The 22,545-nt window shown below is 43.9% G+C and overlaps 1 protein-coding gene across 1 annotated transcript in view; it reads left to right on the top strand.

The window, feature by feature from the left end:
• Nucleotides 1–12,009: 12,009 nt before the first annotated feature.
• ajap1 (adherens junctions associated protein 1) overlaps nucleotides 12,010–22,545 on the top strand; it is a 46,849-nt gene continuing 36,313 nt past the window's right edge. Inside the window, exon 1 of the mRNA XM_035645814.2 lies at nucleotides 12,010–13,064. Coding sequence (XP_035501707.1) covers nucleotides 13,036–13,064 — 29 coding nt within the window. The 5' untranslated portion in view covers nucleotides 12,010–13,035. The remainder of the gene's footprint in view (nucleotides 13,065–22,545) is intronic.

Genomic DNA, 22,545 nt, shown 5'->3' on the forward strand with positions numbered 1-22,545 from the left:
TGGGAAAACCAGTTCATTGCAACACCAGATACCCGGACCCAAATGTTCAGGAACACTGCCTGACAAGAGGGTCTGCTTGTTGATAGCAACCAGAGATAGTCACATAATACTAATGGCTTCTTTAATTAATTTGGGAGGCAAAATGTCAAGGGGACACTTATGGAAGAGTGTGGGAAACAGTATCAATCAAACCATTGAGGGCTAGAGGAGAGAACTAATATAGTAGGACAAGACAGGCTCAATGTGGGGGTTAGGGATGGTGGGACATGATAGATGCTCTTATTTTGTTCTAATTTGGTAGAGGATTGTGAGGCAGGATTATTTTAGAGAAAGATAAAAAAGAAAAAGGAAATAAAAAAGAAAAAACCTGGGATTATGTTTGTTGGTGCTGATGAGAATTATGGAAAAAGGCAGTTCATGCATTCACAGTTTTTTTGTGCAGGACCATCAAGTCTATGAGTGTAGTAGACAAGCAGCTGTGTGGTTTTCCACCTACTTTCTTCTAGGTCAAAAACTGATATTGTCTTAAGAGGGGCAGAAGCTTCCAGCACAGATGCACATATGTCATTAAAACTGTTAACCATGTCATTAAAATGCAAAGATGATGACCCACTTTGATTCAATACAGAGAAAATAGAAAGGAAATGAAGCTTAAGATGCACTGTACATGAAGTGACATTTACAGTGTGCTCCTGAGTAAAATGTTTGAATTTAAAATAATATTTAAAAAAAAGATTTGTGAACTGAGATTAAATGATTCTTTCACTATCAATTCTATTTGGTGAATACTTGTGTTGGTTATGGGCATATGGCCCTTTACATGTTGTAAACCAAATTTGAACATAATGACACTGATAAAATTGCTTGCTGGGCATTTGTTGCATCGTATACATGGAGATTAAAATCACAAAAACTATAATCACTTCATCATACCTCACAACTGCAGCAGGAATAAAGTCTGAAAACTCACATAAAAATGTACTCTGTGGTCAAATGACAATGTGTGCTGGACGGTAAATGACAATGCAATTTACAGGAAAAATGCTGAGCAGCAGGAGAACCTCAAAGCGAGTAACATTTCTAGCAGTTAGAGGAGAGCAATGAACATTATTTTCAAAAGCCACAGCCAGTTCACCACAGTGGCCACTTGGTCTCTGGAAGTCAAGTTAACAAAAATATGGGCTGCATAGCTCCAAAAGATAACTGCATCCTTCTTCTTTCAGCCAGGTTTCAGTGAAGAAAAAGGATTTGATTGGTCAGACATATGCAATAACCCATTCTCCACGACCTGTAACTCCAAAACCCAACACATTTATATAAAGTAATTCACAAAACCCATATCACAACCCACAAATGTTAAACAAAGAATACCTAGTCAAACTGTCAATCTCAACTGACGATTACTTTCATGCCCTCTGGCTTTGCCCACTCATCCACAACTTTTGGTCGGAGGTCGCCTATTTGAGATGCTTAGCCTCAGCGTCCCCATTTGCCCAATCATTGCATTACTTGCTGATTTGTCAAGGCAGGGGGGAGGGGCCAGTCTGCCCCTTGGACGGCATTGTAATGTCGAAACAGGGACGGGACAGGGCCTGGAAGGGCCTATTTGCCTCCAACTGAGGGGGAGAGGAAGGCGGAAAAGGACCTCTCCATCTGTAATGGTCTGTGGGTTTTCCAAGGAAGAATAGGACAAAAATAATTGCGCTTCCCTAAATAAACGTCCGTCCAAAAAAAAGCCCAATGGTAAGAAGGATGATCAGGTCCACTGCCCCAGCTACCGGTGGGCCCTCTGCACGCCCCCTCATTGTCCGGGTTTCCTATGTTATCTATCTACAGTTTTTTACGTCACCACATGTTCTATGTCACTCCCAGTTTGTCATTTTACTTCGCCAAAATAATAGAAGAGAAAAAATCTCTAACTTCTGGGACAAAATTTAGTTGTTTATACAAAAGTCTTGTCAGAGAGGGACCTAACATTTAGCAAACCACATGTGACAAAGGTGACTTTGACAATATAAATATTGTTGTAGTCCTAACCGGATTCAAATAGGTCTTGCCTACTGCATTATAACGTGATGGAGAGACTGTCTGTGCCGAACGTTATTCAAGCTCTAGGGGGAGCTGGTGTTAAAAACAGGAGATGAACAGGCCACTGGGGACGAAGGAGAACAATCGGTGACTGGTATGAAATCCAGAAATGTTGTCGAGGAGGTACGATAGGATAGGTTGAGAAGAAAGAGGGAACCTGTGGGAGAAGATCTCATGGGAAACAGTAATAAAGAGAGAGAATCCGGGGAGTGTGTGTGTGAGATGTAAACAGTTGCAAGGGAAGTAATGTACCCCATGCTGTAAGTTACCTGATATCAGTTGGCTACGCAGCTTGTTGGGATGGATCCCGTCTCTTTTTGACAAGAGAAATGACGCCAAAACTAGTTAATATCATCAATAAAATCTGTTGTTTCTGGTGGACTGGAGCCATTGCATAATGGCCAGCTCTGCGAGTGAGAGTGGGGGGACCAAGGGCCTGAAATAAAAACAGTCTTTCCACAATTATTTAAAATCTCTTTAGTGTAATTTGTTCCCCAGTGAATTATCATTTTCTTAATAGAAGTCATGAGTGAAGGCCTGGAGTTTATCCAACATGTCAGGGATTGTGGCTCCAGGGAAAAACTGCACGGAAGAAGTGGACACTTCTAGTTCTGGAATCTTTAATAATTAATGTAGTGGGAGTGAGGAGGGAAGAGGTGATGATACCAGGACCAATTCATGCCAATGACAGGTGGAGAGAAGACAATGGCAGTAGAGATGATTCCAGGTCAGGGTTACGTAACAATTGGAGAAACTTAGGCAAGTTGGTGGGGCTGCCGGCGCCAAGTATATCTCGTGATCATGGATCACCACTACAGCCCAGGTCAACTGAAGGTTTGCTGTTAAGCAGGATGGCAAGTGGGGGTTGCGAGGGTGGAGGTGGCTCAGGAGCTACTAGCTTCTTAGCTACTAGTTCAGTCACTACAAATCTTGAGTGCATAACAGTGTCTCTGTCAGATGTGCTCTTGTGAAAGCTCCGTGTTGGGCACCAAACTCCCCTGAAGAGCATTCACTTTGTTCAAGTGCATTTGTCCTTGTAACTCAACCAGCTACAGCTACATGTTTCTATCTGGAATGATGCCAGAGATGGACCTTTTTTCCAAAATGTTGTTCACCCCCACCAAGACCTGAACAGGCATACAGCAAGAAACCCATGTTGTTGTATTGTCAGTGGAGATCCTCATTCGTCCAGGTCAAAGTTATCCAAAAGTTCTCTTCAGGTCTGAACTGAAGAAGCCTCTTGGATGAGAGGTTAAACTTCTTCAAGAATCTGCAACTAAGTCCAGTTGGACCTGATTCAACACCCTTTTGGGCTAACTATGTTGTATTCTTTTCTTTCATCGCTGAAAAAAAAGCTGTCATGAGATTTGTTTTTCTGATGTTTTTTCTTTTTTACTATGATTTGCCTCACAGGCCGTATAAAGCTCAAAGACATGTCACCACAGCTTTTGTAACCCAAACAAAGATCTTTCATTATACCTAGGTTGTTTTGCACCTAAACGGTAACCAAACCATTATCATATAATTGTCACATCATTAAAGAGTTAACAGTGATTTTAACTATTTATTGTATCTCTAGTCGACATAGAGTTGCTAACTGTGGAAATGCTTCAATGGCTTGTATCAGAGTGTAGGGGGAAAAAATGACTGATATGGTTGTTTAAGTTGCAAAACCTAAACAGTGTGTATTGAGCTGGTTTCATTTAGGCATTCAAACATTTGATTTGATGATTTTATTGAAGTGGGATCTTCCTCTTGAAATGTTCTCAAACAGAGCTGGAGGAATAAATGAAATAGGCGCCAAGATGCATTCAGTTGTGCGCCAAGAGGCACGGCTAAGATGGAGTATGAGAAGGAAATATTTAACATGAAGTATTCTCCTTGACTAGACTGCCAGTCAGCTCCGTTTGTTCTCTTTCATCGACCAGTGAATGGAAAACTGGCAGTGCAGGTAATACCTCCTGTTATTTGAAGTAAAGGTAGATGGCTTGCTTTCATGTTATTCACCAGTTAGCAGTTACAACAATTATGTTTTATGTGCGCAGAAGACAGCCGTTTGGATGAAAAAGTGGAGTGCATATCCCTGTATTCCACTTTGAAATCCCTGAATCATTAGTGACAAGCCAACCCTGACCATAGACGAGCTCCCGCTCTCCACTCTGTAGGGCTCAGCCTCCCCATTAATACTCAAGAACTGAAGACCTGAAGAACTAAAGGACAATATAATTTCAATAAATCCCTCAACCGTTTACCTGACCATTCAAACAGTCAAACAGCTCAATGTTAAAGATGGAGTATTTACAGACAACCAGGATGAATAGAAAGGACATGCAGTTTGACATGGCACTTTCACCTTTGCACAACATGACATTCTCTCCAAATGTAATGTGTTGAAAGAAAAAACAAAACAATAACAAGGTCCCGTGTAAGTTGGACTGTTCATTGGAATGATATCGCCACAGTAACACCTTTTCTTAGTCTCATGCGCCACATGTTTGGTGAATGAGATGTAGTGACTATATCAGATTACTGTGACATTTTGTATGGTGACCATGGTAAATTACTCTATCAGGAGTATAGATGTGGGAATAAAGCACGAGTGCATCAGTATAAAACTCTTTCATCTTAACTGGCCACATGTAATATATGGCTCTGTCACACTGAAAGTGCCACTCAACACAAATGTGAGAAGTTTCCATTATTCAGCGTGATACCTTGATCAAAATAAAATAGTGAATCAAATTAAATGGAAATCCAGAAAGGTCATCTGTTAGAAATGCACCAACCTTTTTGCTTGTTGGACTTGTTTTCTTCAGCACCTTTTGGAGAAATCAAGTCAAGTCATCATCCTTAAAAAACAATAAAACACACACACTAACAGACTTGGAAAAAGTTTCAAGATCAACTTGAAACAAACCCTAACCCTCAAGTATTGTAGACTTGCACAGAATATAATAATAATAATATGTTTAGCTTTATCAAAGGATAACTGACATTACTGAGTACTATTAGTATTTGTATAGTTATTTGTGCTATTTTTACACAAACATTTGATCAAAATCAATTTTAATGCGGCAACTTTGATTTGAGGAAACGTTTACCAACGTAAAAATAAATCTACCTGAGTATGATGTTTTCATCATATAAAAAGTTGCATGCAGAAAAGCGGAGACTCCCATGACAAAAACAATTTTACCCACAAGATTTTGTGTGATTTTATTTTGCAATTCCCACTAGCAACAGATTTGAAAGTTGAAAACAAGATAAAAAAACGTCTTTGAGTCAGTGCTTCTTAAATTTTGGCAATCATCACAGGGATTCAGAATGATCATGGTGTGTTGCAAGAGGTTTTCCGAGGTATCTTGATATTTTTCTTTTCCTACCCAGTAGTTTTCAACCTGCTGATGATTCATCAAATAAAAGAAATGTGAAGAATGTTTGCTTTGACTGAAACCCAGAGCAGCTTTCCGAAGCTGCTGCTGCTTTAGATTTCATATTAAATTGTATTTTGTTGTGTTGTCTTTGACAGTTTTCCATTTTATATCAGTCCAAAACTAGTTTTTCAAATATTATCAAATATTCTAAATGTAACTCGCCAAATATGGGCCATTGCAGTTTGAGTAAATAGCATTTAAAGGTTGGAAATAAAGCCCAACCTTCCGATAAAAGAATATGGATTCCCCCACTAAAGCGTGAACAATGCACTGAGTGTTATTACAAATGCAACTAAACCGTGTAATAACGGCTGGTTAAATGGGTCTGTGCATATGCAAACAGCGTAGATAGCCCCTGTGTAATCAAGCAAAGGCAAACCTGAAAAGCTGCCAAAACCCTGGATTAAGTGATTTTAACTGAAGCATATGGAACTGTTATCGTGCAATCACTTGATGAGATGTAACTCACTTACAATATGTTTTGAAATTGTGTGTATGCTAAGCTAGAGCCAAGGCAGAATGCATCCTCTAATATGAAATGTGAAAAGCTTTTTAATTATTCCCATTCATCCTTGGTTGGAAAAATATCTTCCAGTAAAATCTGAAAATATAAAAGAAAACTCAACTTAAAAAGCCCCAGTATTGACACATTACAAGTTGTTGTGTTAAATGTTAGATATACCTTATTAATCACAATTTCTGCTGTTGGATAAAACATCCACTTAAATTTCAGTCACTCTTACGGATCAGTACATGTTTATATTATAAATCGCACAGTATAATAATGCTCTATAGTAAATGCCTCTGTTGTTTCAGATTAGCAAAATAAGCAGTACTGTGTGAGCGTAATTACATTTAAACATTCAGACAGATGTTTTAGTTAATTATGGAGCTGTTCTGTACTTAATATATATAATAAATATATAGTATACAGTATGTCTATGTGTAAAGGTAAATGCTGTGTTAATTTAGGATGCTGTATTCATAATTGATTTGTTAGTCGGGATTTAAAAAAAAGAAAAAACACGATTGCATCCCACAGGTTTTTCTTCTTCTGTCTTTCATGTCACAGACTTGGCAATATTAGATTTAAGGAGAGGTACTTACAAAATCAATAGAAATACGATTAAGTAGTGCAATTGAATTTGTATTTATAACTGTTACTGTTGAATAAATACAAATGTAGCAGAATGGATATGTATTGTATTTCTGTCTGGTCTAATAAGGCCTGTATGGTTTTGTTCTCTTAATTACTCAGCGACCACTAGCTGCTAACCAGTCAAGTAGTTGTCTTCTTGGTTCTCCCCTGGTGCTGAATGCATGTCCCATTTCAACCTTTATTCCCCCAATTCATTCTTTTCAGTAATCAGCATAATTGTATCATGCTGCAGGTAAAGTAAACTGGTGTGTTGGTAGCACTTTACCTGCAGCATGATAAGATTATGTCGCAAATAATCTACCGACAAGAGGTTCACTTCAGAGAAAGGGGATTTACAGATGGCCGATCTACAAAGTTATTAGTGACTAACTTGAATCACATTGGGGAATAAAGGTTGAACAGGAAACAGGACATGCAGGGGGCCTTTGGAGTTTACATGTTCTCTTGCTCCTGGGTTTTCTCCTGATACACAGTCCAAACACATGAAGCCTCGGGTGAATGTGAGTGTATGTTGGCCTCGGATACTCGTTATGGATGGATGGTAGTGGCAGAACAAATTCCACAAGCCGACTCCTTCCCTCAGTTAACTAACGCTGCCTGATATGGTGGGCAGCCGTGGCGTGCCGTCAGGGCAATTACTTAAACACCCTTTTCTTTCCTAAGCGTTAAGAGGCAATGTGCAAACTGCACAGATTTTATCATCTCTGGGTCCAGATCTGCATTAAGTTTGAGAAGTTTGAGATAGAATATTGTTACACAAGTAGAGCAGTTGCTTTAATGGATAGTTAATTATCAAAACCTGATGCCTACTATAGTTAGCCAGTTTCATTTAACTTTTTACGGTTTTTAACTCCATGTCAAAATCACTCAGATGGCTGCTGCTGTGGCTGTAGCCAATATTAGTTAAATCCGGCTTTGTTCGGATTGTTTGGTCGCTTCTTAATTTGCCACGGGTGGTTTTAGTGTGGGAATGTGTGAGTTCTGAGTTAAAAAAAAAAAAAAAAAGGTAATCTGTCTAAAGGGGACAGTGTGCAGTTCAAACATAAATATCACCATTTGATGCACCGTCCCAGATTATGGCTTCAAGTTAATTCACATCTGGTTGGGGCGGAGTCCTCTGTGGGATACCTCCCCTCCCTCGTTAGCCCTCCTCTCCACCCATAAGCCTCAGCTCGCAACAATTCCCCTGCCCCTCCCTACTAGAGGACTGCCTGGTGTTTTTATCGGCTCTTTGAGTCTGTTGCATCCATTTATGGATAAACAAGAATTGTTCGATTGAACATCGCCTGCGTCTTACTTACTATCCAATACTAACCCGAATCGTCTCGGGTTGATGGTACAATGCTCCGGTAAATATTTGTCATTGGTTTAAAATTTACAGGGTGACGTTGTCTGATTTTCCAATTGCTTGCCACAAAAAAAGTTGTCTTTTCTTCTTTCCCCAAACTGTAGGACAAAAAAAAGAAAAACAAAGGAGAGCAGTAAGCCGAAGACAGAAAGGACAGGAAAAGTGTATTGTTTACCTGTGCTCTCCTGTAATTAGGACTGCCCCTGATCCTCAAAGTTGCACTGATGAACATTCTTTAAATGGATTAGATGACTTATGTTTGATGTGAGAGAAGTCAGTCATAGTGACGAACCTGCAGAGGATTATGGAAGAGTTCACCTCAGTTCTACAGAAACTCGGTTGTTGTTTTGATTTTGACTCTGCTCTCATCAAACCTGTTTCCTTCTACTACAGGGAGATTGGGTATGGCCCTGTAGTATTTAGTTTTCCTTTGGGACATTGAAGCCCTTGCAACTGCACACTAAGCACATCAAAATGAAACTGTAAACTAAACTTTGAGAATTATAATATTAGACAATTGTACAAAAAATATTGCTATGGATGTTCCTAGGGAACGCAGATGTCAATGAATCCTTTGGTTTGATCCGTCACACGTCCATCACATGGATGTGTATTATGAAGTTGATGCTGAAGTTATTATTGGTATGAATAAACCCATTAACATCATTGTTATTTTGTGAAGACAATCCAAAGGGAAATATGCATGACACAATTATGACACAACCCGTGTGATAATACGAATACTGCGACCAGCTGTACAAAGCTGTCTAAGCACTTGAGATTGCAGAGCAGAATAAAGCCTCAGACAGCGACAACAAGCCCGTCCAACTGTCTCCCAGAGCAAAACAAAAGGGGCTTCTGAAGAATGACAGGAGGGACAGCTTCACGAAAACCTCTGCACTGGAAAGAGCAGGCTGAACTCTTGCCCAGAAAGAACCAGTTGAACTCACTATATTGTCCCTCCCTGTACCCAGCAAGAGCAAGAGCCTTGTGGCCAATATGCAGCATCCAGTTTCACCACTGCACACGTGAACTGTACACCCGTAACTTCTGCTCAGGGTGACTCAGTCCAGCTTAGCAGATACACAGCAACACTCAAATCCCCCTTCCTTTTAATTCGCGGCGGGGCGTTAATGGCTTACGCAGCAGATGTTTAGTATGCTGCGTTTAGGTCTATGTAAGCTGAAGCCACCCGCAGTCTTAGACATGCATGACAACCTGTGACTGCGTCTCTGAGGCAGAAATAAGCCTCGCTCGCACTGTATCCCACTTGCATGGCTCGCGTGAGGCAACGGAAACAGACACGTGAGCGCGGGGCGCACGCACACAGGCATGCAACACGGGGAGACAGCATGCGAAACAGCGAGTGTGCGAGAGGCAGTGTGAATGGCGAGGCAGGAGATGGAGAGGGGTGACAGGAGAGAAAGCGAGCGACGACAGCTTCCGTCTGTCTGAGGAGCCGCCGACAGGCTCCTCAGACAGAGGTATCCACTTGGATCCGCATGTATATATACACTCTAATGCAGTAATGACGGTATTTGACAGAAGTGTGCTCCGTGGCAACAATTAGCGGGGGAGGAAAGTTGCCTCATCGTGTATAGTGCAATCAGTTTTATAAACAGCTGCAATTCATTTGATTGGAAGGGGAGTGTGTTCAAAACTGCGCTGTGGAGTGTGAGCCAAAGGCTGACGGAGCTACGCAACCACACCTAAGGCGAAGGGAGGGCTCACTTCCGATGGCCTGAAGCGGAAGCGGACAACTGTTTGGCTTGGACTTGACATGATGATGTTTAAAACTGAACTGCACAGTGTAGTGGCGGAAAATAAAATTTGACCCTATGACGCTGCATAAGTCTTGGTTTCACCGTGTCATTCTCTTGGCCACCGGGCAAAATGAAGACTCGATTCACGGTGCAAAAGGAACTGTGTCACCAATTGCGCGACCGACACAAAGAAGACAACAGCGGTGTCCCGGTGTCTAACCCCAGTGATGGAAATGGCAGACGGTGGAACGGCCTCATTGACAAAAACAACTCAACCTCAACCAAGAGGAGACGAAAAAATAAACAACTTAATGGCGGAACAAAAGCAGGCAGAAGAACGAGAGCGATAGAAAAAGAGATAAAACAAGAGTGGACCTCGGACGGACATTCCCTGCGCGGAGAGAGCTCCAGGACTTGACTTGGCTTCGTAAAACGACGTGCAGTTTGGCTTTCTACTGGATCAGTAAATAACACAACCAGCCTACTAATGACTACTACTGGACGTCTAACCCGAGGTCACTTGTTCAAGTCGGGATTTTTTTTTCTGCCTCGGACAGAAGCAAGGCTGCTGGCTATGCCGGGGGCCCGAAAACTAAATGTAGGGGCTTCAGTGCGGATGCATCTCCAAAGTGGTGTCAACAAATTCCTCGGGAGCTCTGAGGAGAAGTACCTGCGTCCTTACCGGCGCCTTGCTACGGCATGCGTCTTTAGGAAACGGACCAATGATACCACCTGGAACCACTAGGGGCACTTCAAAATATGAATACAGAGGACAAATTCAAATACACGTGCAGAAACTGTCTGGCCCTGTAATTTTTTTTTTTTTTTTTCCAGGAAAGGCCGGAGCACTCACAAAGGCTTAAGCAGGTGTTACGTGGTCATTGTTTTGACACTTTGACCCCGAGGTGTAGAAGAAAGGCCGCCACGCTCTCTCTCTCTTTCTCACGCGGGTGTTGATGTTGACGTCGGTAATGTTTTCACCTGTCTCCCGCCGCGGTCACATCGCCGCCATTGATTTTAATGTAATGGGATTTTGCCTAGCGCTGACATCTTGTAGTACAGGTGTGCAAAAAGCCTCCGGGATGACGGCTTAATGCCACATTCGTGTCATATGGGCAAGCTGGCAGACAGAAGCAACCCCTTCTCCCAGCACCTTTCACGTTCAGCAGTCGGCTGGTAAACATCAGGAGAAAACACAGTCAACCTCTGCTCAGGGAGTCATCGGTGCTCTGAAGCTCAGGGTGATGAGATGGATCCTGATGTCTACGTTTGCCTGAGTTCTGACATCACTGCACATTCATCTATAAATACTCCGTGAACTCGGCTATGAATTCACTGTCTCTCTCTCTCTAAAAACATTTTATAGGAGGTGAAAAAATATGGAAATGCTCTGAAACGGAAATACACTTTTGTCACACCAAATAGGGAAACATTTGATGCTTTAATGTCTACACGTGAAATATATAAATAAATAGCTGCTCTCTTTCTGTGCAGTCACTCACAAGTGAGCAATGCACAAAATATTAGTATGTAGTGAGGATACTTGTCTTTAATGGAAACCACATTTATCGGACTAATTTATAAAGCCATTTAATTACCCAAGATAATTAAAATAACTGTGTCTTTAATAGATGTGGTTCCCTTTAATACTTTCATTTGATTCTTGTCGTGCACGTTTCCAGTTCTTTTGTCAACCAATTTGAAATGCCTCCTTCTCCTGGCTTGCTCTGTGAGCCATTGCTAATGCCTCTGCTGTTATCTGCCAACATCATTTATAATGATTATTACTACGATAATAATTAGCCTAAGATGTTTTTAAATGTTTAGGAGGAGGAGGAGGAGGAGGAGGGGTGATATCCTGCAAATGCATGGTTATCATAGGTTTTAATGAATCCAAATTGGACCTTGGGTGCGGACCAGTAACCTCGGATGCTTCCGATGACTATAAAAAGAAAAGACATTTTGGAACTCAGTGGGCCCCTCGTTTCCAGCTGATGTGACTGTCTGACATGATGCTGCCTGTTATACATGTTTTTGTCACCAGCTGTTTTTTTTTTTTTTTTGTTTTCTTTGCAGTAAACACCCTGCGCCGCTGCACAGCTCCGAGGTGTGCGGCCCCCCGGGGGGCCCCCGCTCCGACCCCGGCGGGACGCTCCTGAGCGCGCAGCCGCGCGACGCCACACACTCGTGCACGCGGCGTGTTGCGGCCCTGCGGGTGACGTCACGGCCGCGTGGGGCTCAGCGGGCAGGTCGCTCCGTCAGGGAGAGAGAAGAGGAGCGGCAGGGGGAGACGGAGCAGCCTCTCTTCCCTTCTCCCTCCTTCTCACAACTCCTCTGGAGCCACTGTCAGCCTCCAGGATTCTCCTCCGTCGCATCTCCCTCGTCCTCTTCTTTTTTTTTTTAAGTTGCACCTCATTTCCCCCTCCCTCCCCCCCCCCCCCTCTCTGTCTCTCCATTCTTTTACTTGATCTAGCCCCCCGCCCCCTCCCGCAAATCTCTCCAAACACCTCCAGGGAATGTGAGTAGATAATGAAGACCCCCTGCCATCGGTGAGTTGTCCCCTCCGTGCTCCAGAGGAACGGATCTTCTTCATCTGCCAGCCCCCAATTTCTTTTTTTCTTCTTCTTCGTTTATTTTTTTTTTTGGGGGGGGGCGATAACTCTGCCGCCTTCCAGTGATGTAGGAGAAGGTGCGCGGTCCTTTCAGCCAGAGGATGCCAAACCACACGCCTTGTTCCTCTTCATTTCAGTTTTGGGGGTTCTCCGCATCTTCCAGCCTCGTCGCTGTGGCCGAAGGAAGGACGGCGGAGACGTGAGAGGAACGCGCGAAGGCGAAGTTCGAGGTCCGCCTCTTGAGGTTTCCGCTCACCTGTGCGCCTGTGCCCCGTCTCTCTCCGCCTCTCTCCCGCTCCCCTCAACTGCCGACGAGGGAGATTCGACCTGACCTGCAGCGCAGTTGACAGGCAACTTCAGAGAAAGCTGACTCTTGCTCCGGCGTCTTCGGCGGGATCTTGGCGGCGGCGGCGGCGGCGTTCGGCGGAATGTGATCGTGCGCAACGTCGGAGGAATATGGCCCGGGCGATGTCCGCGCTGCCGACAGCCGGAGTAAGGTCCGTCACTTGAGTGTCCGTGGTGTCCAATCAGCTATTGTCGACTTTGGTGGGAGCCCGCGTCGATGGCAGGCTGCCTGGAAGACTGAGTCGGATTCGGCGGTCGAGAGGAGAAAAAGAAGAAAAAAACCAACATGTGGATAAAACGGAGCGTTGCGCGCAGGTAAGACGCACACATTGCCCTCTTTTCTTTGTACTTTCATGTTGTACTGGGCTTTTTACTCTGCACATGCCTCGGGGGGACCGAACATTTGTGAAATCGAAATTTCAGTCTTTTCTCCTTCGACGCCGCCGTTCGACAGCACGTTGTCTCAGTTTTGTTTTTTAAATCTACGCCACTGCAAGTTCTGAGAGTCTGCGGGAGCTGGGGACTGTTCCATGTCCCAGCGGGTCCCTCTGTCACACACATAAAACAACAATAACAACCCCCAACCCCCCCAAAAAAACATGTCAAGGTGTAGCAGAGTTCTTAAAATACACTGAGTGTTTTCTGTTATAGTGTTGACACTGAGGGATTTTAATACGGAGGCGTTTTATGGACATATTGATCATGTTTGAAGGGAGAAAAAATTCGCATCCTGTACGCTGGGGGTCGCCAAAGGTACGGAGCATCAATACGCGCGCGCACTCAGACACAACACACACACACACACACACACACACACAACACATACATAACACACACACACACACACACACACACACACACAACACACACACACACACACACACAACACATAGACAACACACACACGCCACAGCTCTCAGAGACACTGGCGATTAATTAGAGTGAAATTACAGATTAGAAAGAATAAACTCCCATACAAATGATCCATTCATAAATTATACATAAGTCTAGCTCCCTCCGCCATAAATAATGGAAGCAGTGGGTGTATGCACTGAGCAGTGTTCACCCAAGATAGAGGCGAGGGTGGGCATCGTGAGGCTGGACGAGAAGGCTTCACCCCATTCAACAAAATCCACTCTCACTCCCCTGCCCCTCCCGCTCGCACGCAACAACGAGACAGGCACACAACCAAACGAAGGAGAATTTCCTAATTTTTCTAATTAAAAAAAAGAAATAATTATATATATATATATATATCCCTAAACTGAAGCAGTATGGAGACCACTCTCCTGTCTTTCAGGAAGTCTGGAAACAAAAGTAAAAAAACAAACAAACAATTGAGCGAGTTCATTTGGCGTTGAAATAGGTTTCGAGGGAGGAAATGACACGCTGTGTAATGAGACCAAACCTGCCAGCGGTGAGATTCATTGGCCACCTGCTGGATCTCACTCCCACCGATAGCTCTCTTTCCTGCCCATTTGAGGCTGTATGTTTATTATACATGACACACCATACACACACACACACACACACACACACACACACACACACACACACACACACACACACACACACACACACACACACTGTACATCTTTGGGCTGAGCCCGCCGGGTAATGGCAGTGCACGCCGGAGAAAGGGGCAGTTGTAAAAAAGAAGGTTCAAATAAAATGCACTTAGGTGCTGTACCTCACACAGAAACAAATTTTCTACCTTCGGAAATGTCCACGTCACCCTGTGACATGACGTGAAATGTACGTGCGATGGACAGCAGCAGCTGCTGTGGAGCGAAGCCGAGTCTTATTTGCTGTCATTCACCGTGTTCCAGATTCCTGTTTGCCTTCGCAGGCTTCAAGCTCGTATTGTTTGTTATATAAATTATTACCAGACATTGATGGAAACACTTGGGGTGGGGGGGGGGGGATTTGTGCTCCTCACTTTGGGTTGAGTTGAACAAAAACAAAAGAAACAGAAGACATGGGGAGTGAACATGTGCAGAGAAAGATAATGCTGGAACAGACAAAGAACAGACCACCTCCAGCTCCTGCACATGTGGGCGTAAGTGCAACAGCCCTGACTTTAGCAACACAGGAGAGAGGCATCGATGAATAGATGACTAAAGAGTTTTAATCCCAGGATTTTGAAGATGGCCACTGTTGTTATTCTCCATGTATTCTGGGCTGTCTCACTAAGATGCCTTGTGTGGTTTTTCATTGACTTTAAATGTAGAGTGCAATGTAAAACAGTATAATGATGATGATGATGATATGATCATATCTTGCCTCATCATTTCACAAAATCGTATAAGATAAGTCAACAATTATAAGCAAATTATAACGAAGAATCCAACAGAATAATGTTGAACAGTGAAACATGCATTACTGGAAATCAATGTCTTTGTTTTTGGATGTGATTTTATCATAATGTGATGTGTCTACTACTTTTGCTATGCTGGCCTGCCTTATACTCTAGGGCTGCAATTAACTTTGCACAATCAATGAATTGTTTAATTTAAACAATGTCGATCAAAAGTTAAAAAGCACACTGGCTTCATAAATCACTTGGCAAAATCTCGGATGCGAGTATATATAGTTGACTGAAATATCGAATTGTGACTTCGGCACCAATTATAACGCACACAGGATAAGCAAGCTGTTTAAGTTAGTTCAGACGTGATTGGGGAATACAGTGGTGCTGTGCGGATCAATACTCCGATATCGATACTTCTGGTCGCAAACATGTCATTTGGAGAAACGATTTGCATATTAAAAGTTCAATATTTTCACTCTACACTGTGTAGTTTTTGTCACCACGGTAGAAAGCTACTACACTATGAACAGGATCTATTTACCCGCCGGGTGGTAGAAACTACTTCCACTTCCTCCTCTCATAGTAATGCTAACTCTGGCTCTATAAATGCACCATACGCACTTGCACTGACTGCAGATGATGGCCGTGTGCAAACACAGACTTGTGTGGATCTATGTCTGCCCTGAAAACAGCAATGTGAATGTTGAATGTTTTGTGTAAAAAAATGAAAAAAAAGCGAGAATTCAAGGGAGCCAGATTCAGATGCTGAAGTGTCATTCAACATGTTACTTGGTCTGGAGGACATCTTCTTTCTGTGTTTGTGTAGAGAGCTGTACTTATACTGAAGGTGCCAGGCTGTGCACAGGTAATTGATATATATATATATATCGGTTTGACTGTATCTGTTGCCTCTGAGAATTATTTCTGGTTAAAGAATAAGAAAGAGTAGTCTAAATATTAGCTATAATTATAAATGGGCAACTTTGAACTTTATGAACACATTCATCTTTTTTTCATATTGGTATTGACAATACCACCAGTGGGTTTTTCCTGGTAAGACTATCGGAGAGAAAATCTGTGGTATCCTTCATCACTAGAACACCGCTGCTTGTCGAAAACAGTTGGAGCACGTTGGGTAAAAAGACTAAACTCTAAGTCACAATCTTGAATAGTGTGTGTGGTTCAGTAGTCCCTGTGGCATGAACTGGCCAAGCTATTACCCTGGTTGCGAATGAAAAAAACTGTACCTTGCAGTGAGACGCTCTACACCAGCATGTCCTGCAAATGGGAGGAAAACAGCACATGCTGCATCGCCAATGAAATGTGACATTTAGTTTAGTCAGAGCAAAGGGCCCCTCTAGTTTCGTGAGTGCAATGTGCATCCCAATGAGGACACATTTCGGTTTTGATCCGAGACGCGAGCACCTGTAATGGTGCCAAACTTCTAACAAGCTTGAACCAGAGAGTGTCATCACTTGAGCGTTAGCCAGCAGGGATTCGTCTCTCCCGGCCTCGGCTCAATCTTTCATGGAGGTGACGCGGTTTTATGTTGCCCATGGTGAGCTCTCATTCCGCCGGGGACACGGAAGGAGATGCTGTCGGGCCTCGGCGCACTGCAGCTGCAATGCTGCACTGGCAGAGACACCAGTTGCCTTTCAGATGGGCTTCATTTGTCAGCTCCCACTTGCTTACTAAAGGGCTGTTAAGGGCAGGTGGCCTGTTCCTTAATGTGTCTAGCTTTTTCTGGCCCGGATGAATTACCGTAACAAGTGGGGATGGGGCTACTGGCGCACGTCAGGACACTAGACTGTTAGTTCAGCAGGAATCTTCGGCCGTTTTCAGACATGGACTCTGGAATGTGTCTGGAAAATTGGGCGCGGGGACAGAGTTTGACTTTCACCGATGACGAACGCAGCACGCGATTGTTCCCAAGTCTGACGCGTTCCCACCGACAGGAACATTTACAGAAAGTGTTGTTTGCGTAGAACGGCAGGAGGCAGGACACGATGATGATAACTCTGCTGCGGGGAGCCGTGTTTCCGTTTACAGTCATCAACAACGGCCACTCACTCGTTTCGAAATTCTCCAGAGATTTTCCTGCTGTATTCTCACATGGGCTCACTTGGACATTCCCCTGGAAAACTCCACTCGTGGGGCTGGCAGGAAAAGTTCCTGCAAACGTCCGGAGCAACATTTGCACTGTCATACAGAGACCCTCTGGAAAATTTCAGGAAACTGTCCAGACTTCAGTGCAGGTCTGGAAGCGGCTTTAGACTATTCTGCCACGACCAGGTCGAGGGGATCTTTGATGAATCCTGAGCTTGGGACTTACACCCTCATATTGATATTCCTGGTGATCACGATCTTAGCATTCTGCGTATTATCCCCCGTGCTCAAAAGAAAACTGATTAATGGTCTGTCCTGAAAAAAAAGCTCCACTGGCTTAACGAAACCGAGATCCATATATTTTAGACTCTACACTGAGGCGTGTTCCGCGGTGAGAAACAACTGCTCTCGCACGACATCATCCGTCTAGAGCTGCTCAGGGTGTGCATGTCCGGTCGCCCTCCTCAAAGCTCGCTCTGCCGAGGACCCCAGTGGTGGCAGCGCTGTGCAAAGGGCCATCAGATATTCAGATATTCCAGTGATTTAGGTGCCATTTTAATAGCCTCGATGAGGGTTATTAACTGGGCCTCTCTGGAGTGCGATTAACCTAATTTGCAGAGAAATAGGCTGTGTTGCCTCTCTGAGATCGTACCCTCCGGAGACACAGACGTATCAGTGTGTGTGTGTGTGTGCGTGTGTGTGTGTGTGTGTGTGTGTGTGCGCGTGTGCGCATGCATGTCCTCAACACCCTGTGCTCAGCAGTCTGTTAAATCCAGAAGGACCAGAACAGGTTGTCCCTGTGAAACAGCGCAAGAGACAAAACAAGACAGTGGATGCTCTGACCGTTCTGGGAAGAAAAAGATGAGAGGAAGAGAGAAAGTAGCTGTCGTTACAGACAGGGCTGAACAGTAAAAGACTCGCCTGTTTGATGGCATAGCAGTCGGTGGGGAGGAGCGGTGCATCCTAACTGCTGCAGTTCATTTCCCTACCAATACACATAACTGCGTGGAGGATGCTTTAAACGAGAGGACTGTATTAAAAACTCATCCTGCTTTTGAAAGAAATGTACTGAGATACTTTTGCGTCTGTTACATGAGCTAATAAGGACACTGCTCCCTTCCTAAACCCAAATACCCACATTCAGATCACATGAAATTCCAAGTCCAAGTTCCCACCACAGTTCCAGCAGCCCGTTAGCCTGATAGGGTTTAACGACGAGCATGTCCGTTCTGGACAACAGGAGGACGTGTGCGCTTGTGTTGGAGCGCATCCATCCCACAGCGTGAAGGAACTAACAGCACAGAGCCCATACTTGATTCGTGTAGTGAGCTTTTGCTGGATCAATACTGCCGTCTTCAAAGGATCAGATTTATCCGTCATGGCCCTTTCCACTGACTGGCATCCTCCAGGCGATGGCGTGCGGCGCGGGCCGTCTCTCAGCAGGACGCATTCTCCTAAAATACTTCTGAAATGAAGGAAAAGAGAAACGGGTAATTGGTGGGGATTGCGACACGAGGGGAAATAAAGCATTTCGACAGTGAGGGCCTGGGTTGATTGGACCATTGTCCCGTTTGCTCTGATTCCTTTCACCACATTCCCATTGCTCCTCTCAACCCAGCGCATCTTTCTGAGCATCTGGGTCGTGCACACGTTGTGCAGCGGAAGTCATTAATGGGAGGATGCAGCCCCCCTGGCTGTTGCATCTCGGACCCTCACACCACACATATACAGTACATATACACACTCCACCCTTTTACTCTTTTGTTTGTTGTCCTCGATGAATTATGTTCCGGCCTCAACCATGTGACTTACACTACAAACGTGGTAGCAGCGACTGCAACCCAGCCTCACAGGCATGGTTGGAGTCTATCTGTGTGTGTGCGTGTGTGTCTGTGTGTGTGTGTGTGTGTGTGTGTGTGTGTGTGTGTGTGTTTTGCACACCACCCAAACGTTCAGAAGATTTCACAGCATATTTGCCTCCCAGAGGCCTGCGCCACGGAGGCAATCCATAACTCTGTGGAACTCTTTGCAGAGCCAACCGTGGTATTTATCTCCCTAATGCTGGATATCTTCTGACGAGGGCTAAACTCCTACACCTCAGAGCCGGTTTTCCTCAACAACACAATCACATGCAGCTGATTTTCTGTGAGGGGGGGGGGACTAAACAAAACAAAACACAACCAATGATAGGAGATAATTCCAAACAGTGCATTGTGATTTAAGATGAAAAAATGTTTAGAGGTAAAAATGTATTGCACCTTTCCAGTGGAATACTTGCACTGCAAGAATATGTATCTAAAAAAGATTATTATCAGCCCTCACACATACACCACCCCCATCCACTCACCAATATTTTTTGACCCCTGGAAGTCACTAATGCTGCTCTCCGGAGGGTGCTGTACTGTATGTGAGAACGTAAATGTCCACAAATGTTGCTGCGGACATTGGCCGGAACTTTCCCTGCCAGGCCCCGTCGTCAAATATCTGGAAAATGTCCGAGTTAGCATACAGTTGTGAAGCTCCTGAAAACAATTCAAAGCAAGGGAGTGGGAGCCTGATGACTATAAAAAAAGAAAAACACCGCTTTCCACAGCGGAATTATCGCCTTGTCCTGCCTCGGGCTGCTCCACCCAGTCGCCACAGAATGTTCCGTAAATGTCGGTGAGAACGACTCGAACAGTCTCCCGCGGCGTTCGTCATATGTGAACGGCTAACTTCAGGAAATGAGCTGCAATTTTCTGGACTTTTTCTGGAGTTCATATCTGCAAACCGCCCTAGAGTTTGTTTGTATTAGGCGTATAGTTCATTTTCTAATTGAGGTTACACTTGCAAACACACACACACACACACACACACACACACACACACACACACACACACACACAAATAATGTGTCATAAAATCCTTATTGCAGAATGTCCATGTGTCGAACTCAAAATCAGAGTTGAATTAAGTAATGTGTAATTGCAAAAAGGGATATTGTCTCAAGTAGCCGAGCGACACGTCCTCGTGTTTTGTTGGTACCCAGTGAGAGCAGGGATTGTGAACACCTGGCCAGTCCTCATGCTTATCACAGTCAGTTGATATTTGTGGCATGGCACTTAGCTGCAGAAGGATCTAGGAGGATTTAGCGACCGTAATCAACAAATTAGAAACACACCATGGTGGGAATAAGTGATTTGGGTTCCTGTGTATCTTGGCAATAGAGCTTGCCACCACAGAGCCGCATGCATGTCGTGAGTGTGTGTGTGTGTGTGTGTGTTCATGCTGGGTTGTATTTGCTCCGTCTCTTTGTCTGTGAGCCTGAGCACACAGCCCCCTCCAGTTTCCAACAAAGACACGATTGCATATTCAACAGGCTGCAAATAGAGACTCGGAGGTAACGCAGCTCCTCCTTTTAGTGGACGGACGACAAACGCCCGCTTCGCTTCTCCGCGAGAATCGCAGCCACTTCCACAACTGGCAAATGTAAAGCTGATGGATTTGAAAGGATTCTGACTTAGAGTTTTTATATATATATAAACGCTATTGAACCCCATCATTAGGGATTGACTTCATGCAATTAAATAGGGACTGGACTTATTTTGAGTAAAATGTATATTAATCCAAACCAGAACACAGTCCCAGTTCTGTTTGCTTAATGTTTTCTAGAAAATATAGTGCCAAGTCGTTATAGGAAATCACTGAATTCGTATTTTATGCTGATTTGCAACAATCTGATTTAGGCATGCGCAAATATGCCTGAGGCCGATGGCCAACATTGAGAGATGGACCAACGTATTGTTGCTTTTGTGTCTGGATTTATTAATATAGGTATAATATTAACCATATACTATACCATATAAAGTGCTGCCAAAGTAACACACGCTTCTGAAGAACAGACACACGAAACATGATGTTCATCATCTGTGGAACAAAAATCAGTACGGTATAGTGTTCAGACTTCAGGACCTTAACCTCCACAATCTGTCACCCCCGTGATCTTCCCTCAGAATTTAAGAAGGCCGTAGGAGCCCTGCGAGGAGAGGTCTGACGAATAAAGTGCCAAGCAAAGGAAAAAATAAGGAGAACTGGATTAAAATAACAAAAGGGCATTTTGCTAATGGCCCTTTTTTCTGCCACAATATGATACTGTCTGTGAGAGTTATCGTGGATAAGAGAGGTGCTGACGTCTCTGTAGAAGTCCAAATGCTTTGCGTGGTGCACTGTGAGAAACGTTCATATTCCATAAGAGAGGCAGTCTTTTTTTCCCCCTCAAACTTATTAACAAACATTAAGGCCTGCAGACAGTTGTGATGAATTAGGCCTTGATTTCCTTTAGAGAATAATTCACTTTGAGTCGAGCAGAATGTGAAGCGCTGCTTCAACATCGCACTAAAGTTTGCTTTCGGTGTCGTAACAGACTCCATTGTGTGCAGGACTGTGGGCCAGGTGGCAGTTAAAATGAGTTTTAAATGGAATAAAGGGACTGGCCATGTAGCCTCATGATTCATAAATATCCAATATGCAGCACCATTCATCAAGGTTGCGGAGAATTGCTTTCAGCATTTTGTATACTTTCTGACATTTCCAATTTGCTTTATCATTAACAGTTTATTGAGTTTATTGAACTGGAAAGGCAGCACTGGCATATTCTTCATATGAATATCACATTCCTCTGAGGAGTTCTGCCTTTGTGGTGGCTGCTTGTTTCCTTAAATGACAGTTTGGTGTTTCTTTCAAACTCGATGCATGAGTACACTCCCTTACCTCGATGTTACCAAAGTGAGCCGGACATGATTCCAGTCAATTTAGGATTATCTCTCAAGAGGCTCCGAGGTTATATAATACACTGGACGGTAGTAGAGAAGACCAAAAGTAACTGAAAATGCCGGGTGCCATCAGCGAGTGGGTAGATCTTTTTACCTATCCGATACCAAGTCTTTAAAGTAGTTTAACCCAGATAAAACTAAATCTTTTCCCAGAACTCTCTTCTTCTGCGCTGCTCCAAAACAGCAGTGGCGCTTGTACTTCCACTGGCAAGAACTGTTTTTAGAGCGACAAAGAGTCGTTTCGGGTAGTGTTAGCCAGAGCTGGTGAAAATCTCAGCATTTTGGCAATACTTCACACTCGAAAGTCCTACGAGTAAAACAGAGACATGTAACGCACGCAGACATGGAATGGTATTTTATTTTTTTAATAAACTGGCAGCACATGAATAGTGTTTAAAGGAATGGATGTGCTACAAACAACGCAGAGCTTTCTTTTCATTTGTCTCTCCCCGTGGTTGTATTAGTTTGCCGTCCCAAGTGAGTTGATGGGAAAGGAGAAGGAGCGCACGAGAGACAGGTGGATTAAGAGGAGCAGACTAATGTGTTTGAGCGAATGTGTCTCTGCACT

This window comes from Scophthalmus maximus, chromosome 3 (assembly GCF_022379125.1).
Source record: "Scophthalmus maximus strain ysfricsl-2021 chromosome 3, ASM2237912v1, whole genome shotgun sequence".
Classification (NCBI taxonomy): domain Eukaryota; kingdom Metazoa; phylum Chordata; class Actinopteri; order Pleuronectiformes; family Scophthalmidae; genus Scophthalmus; species Scophthalmus maximus.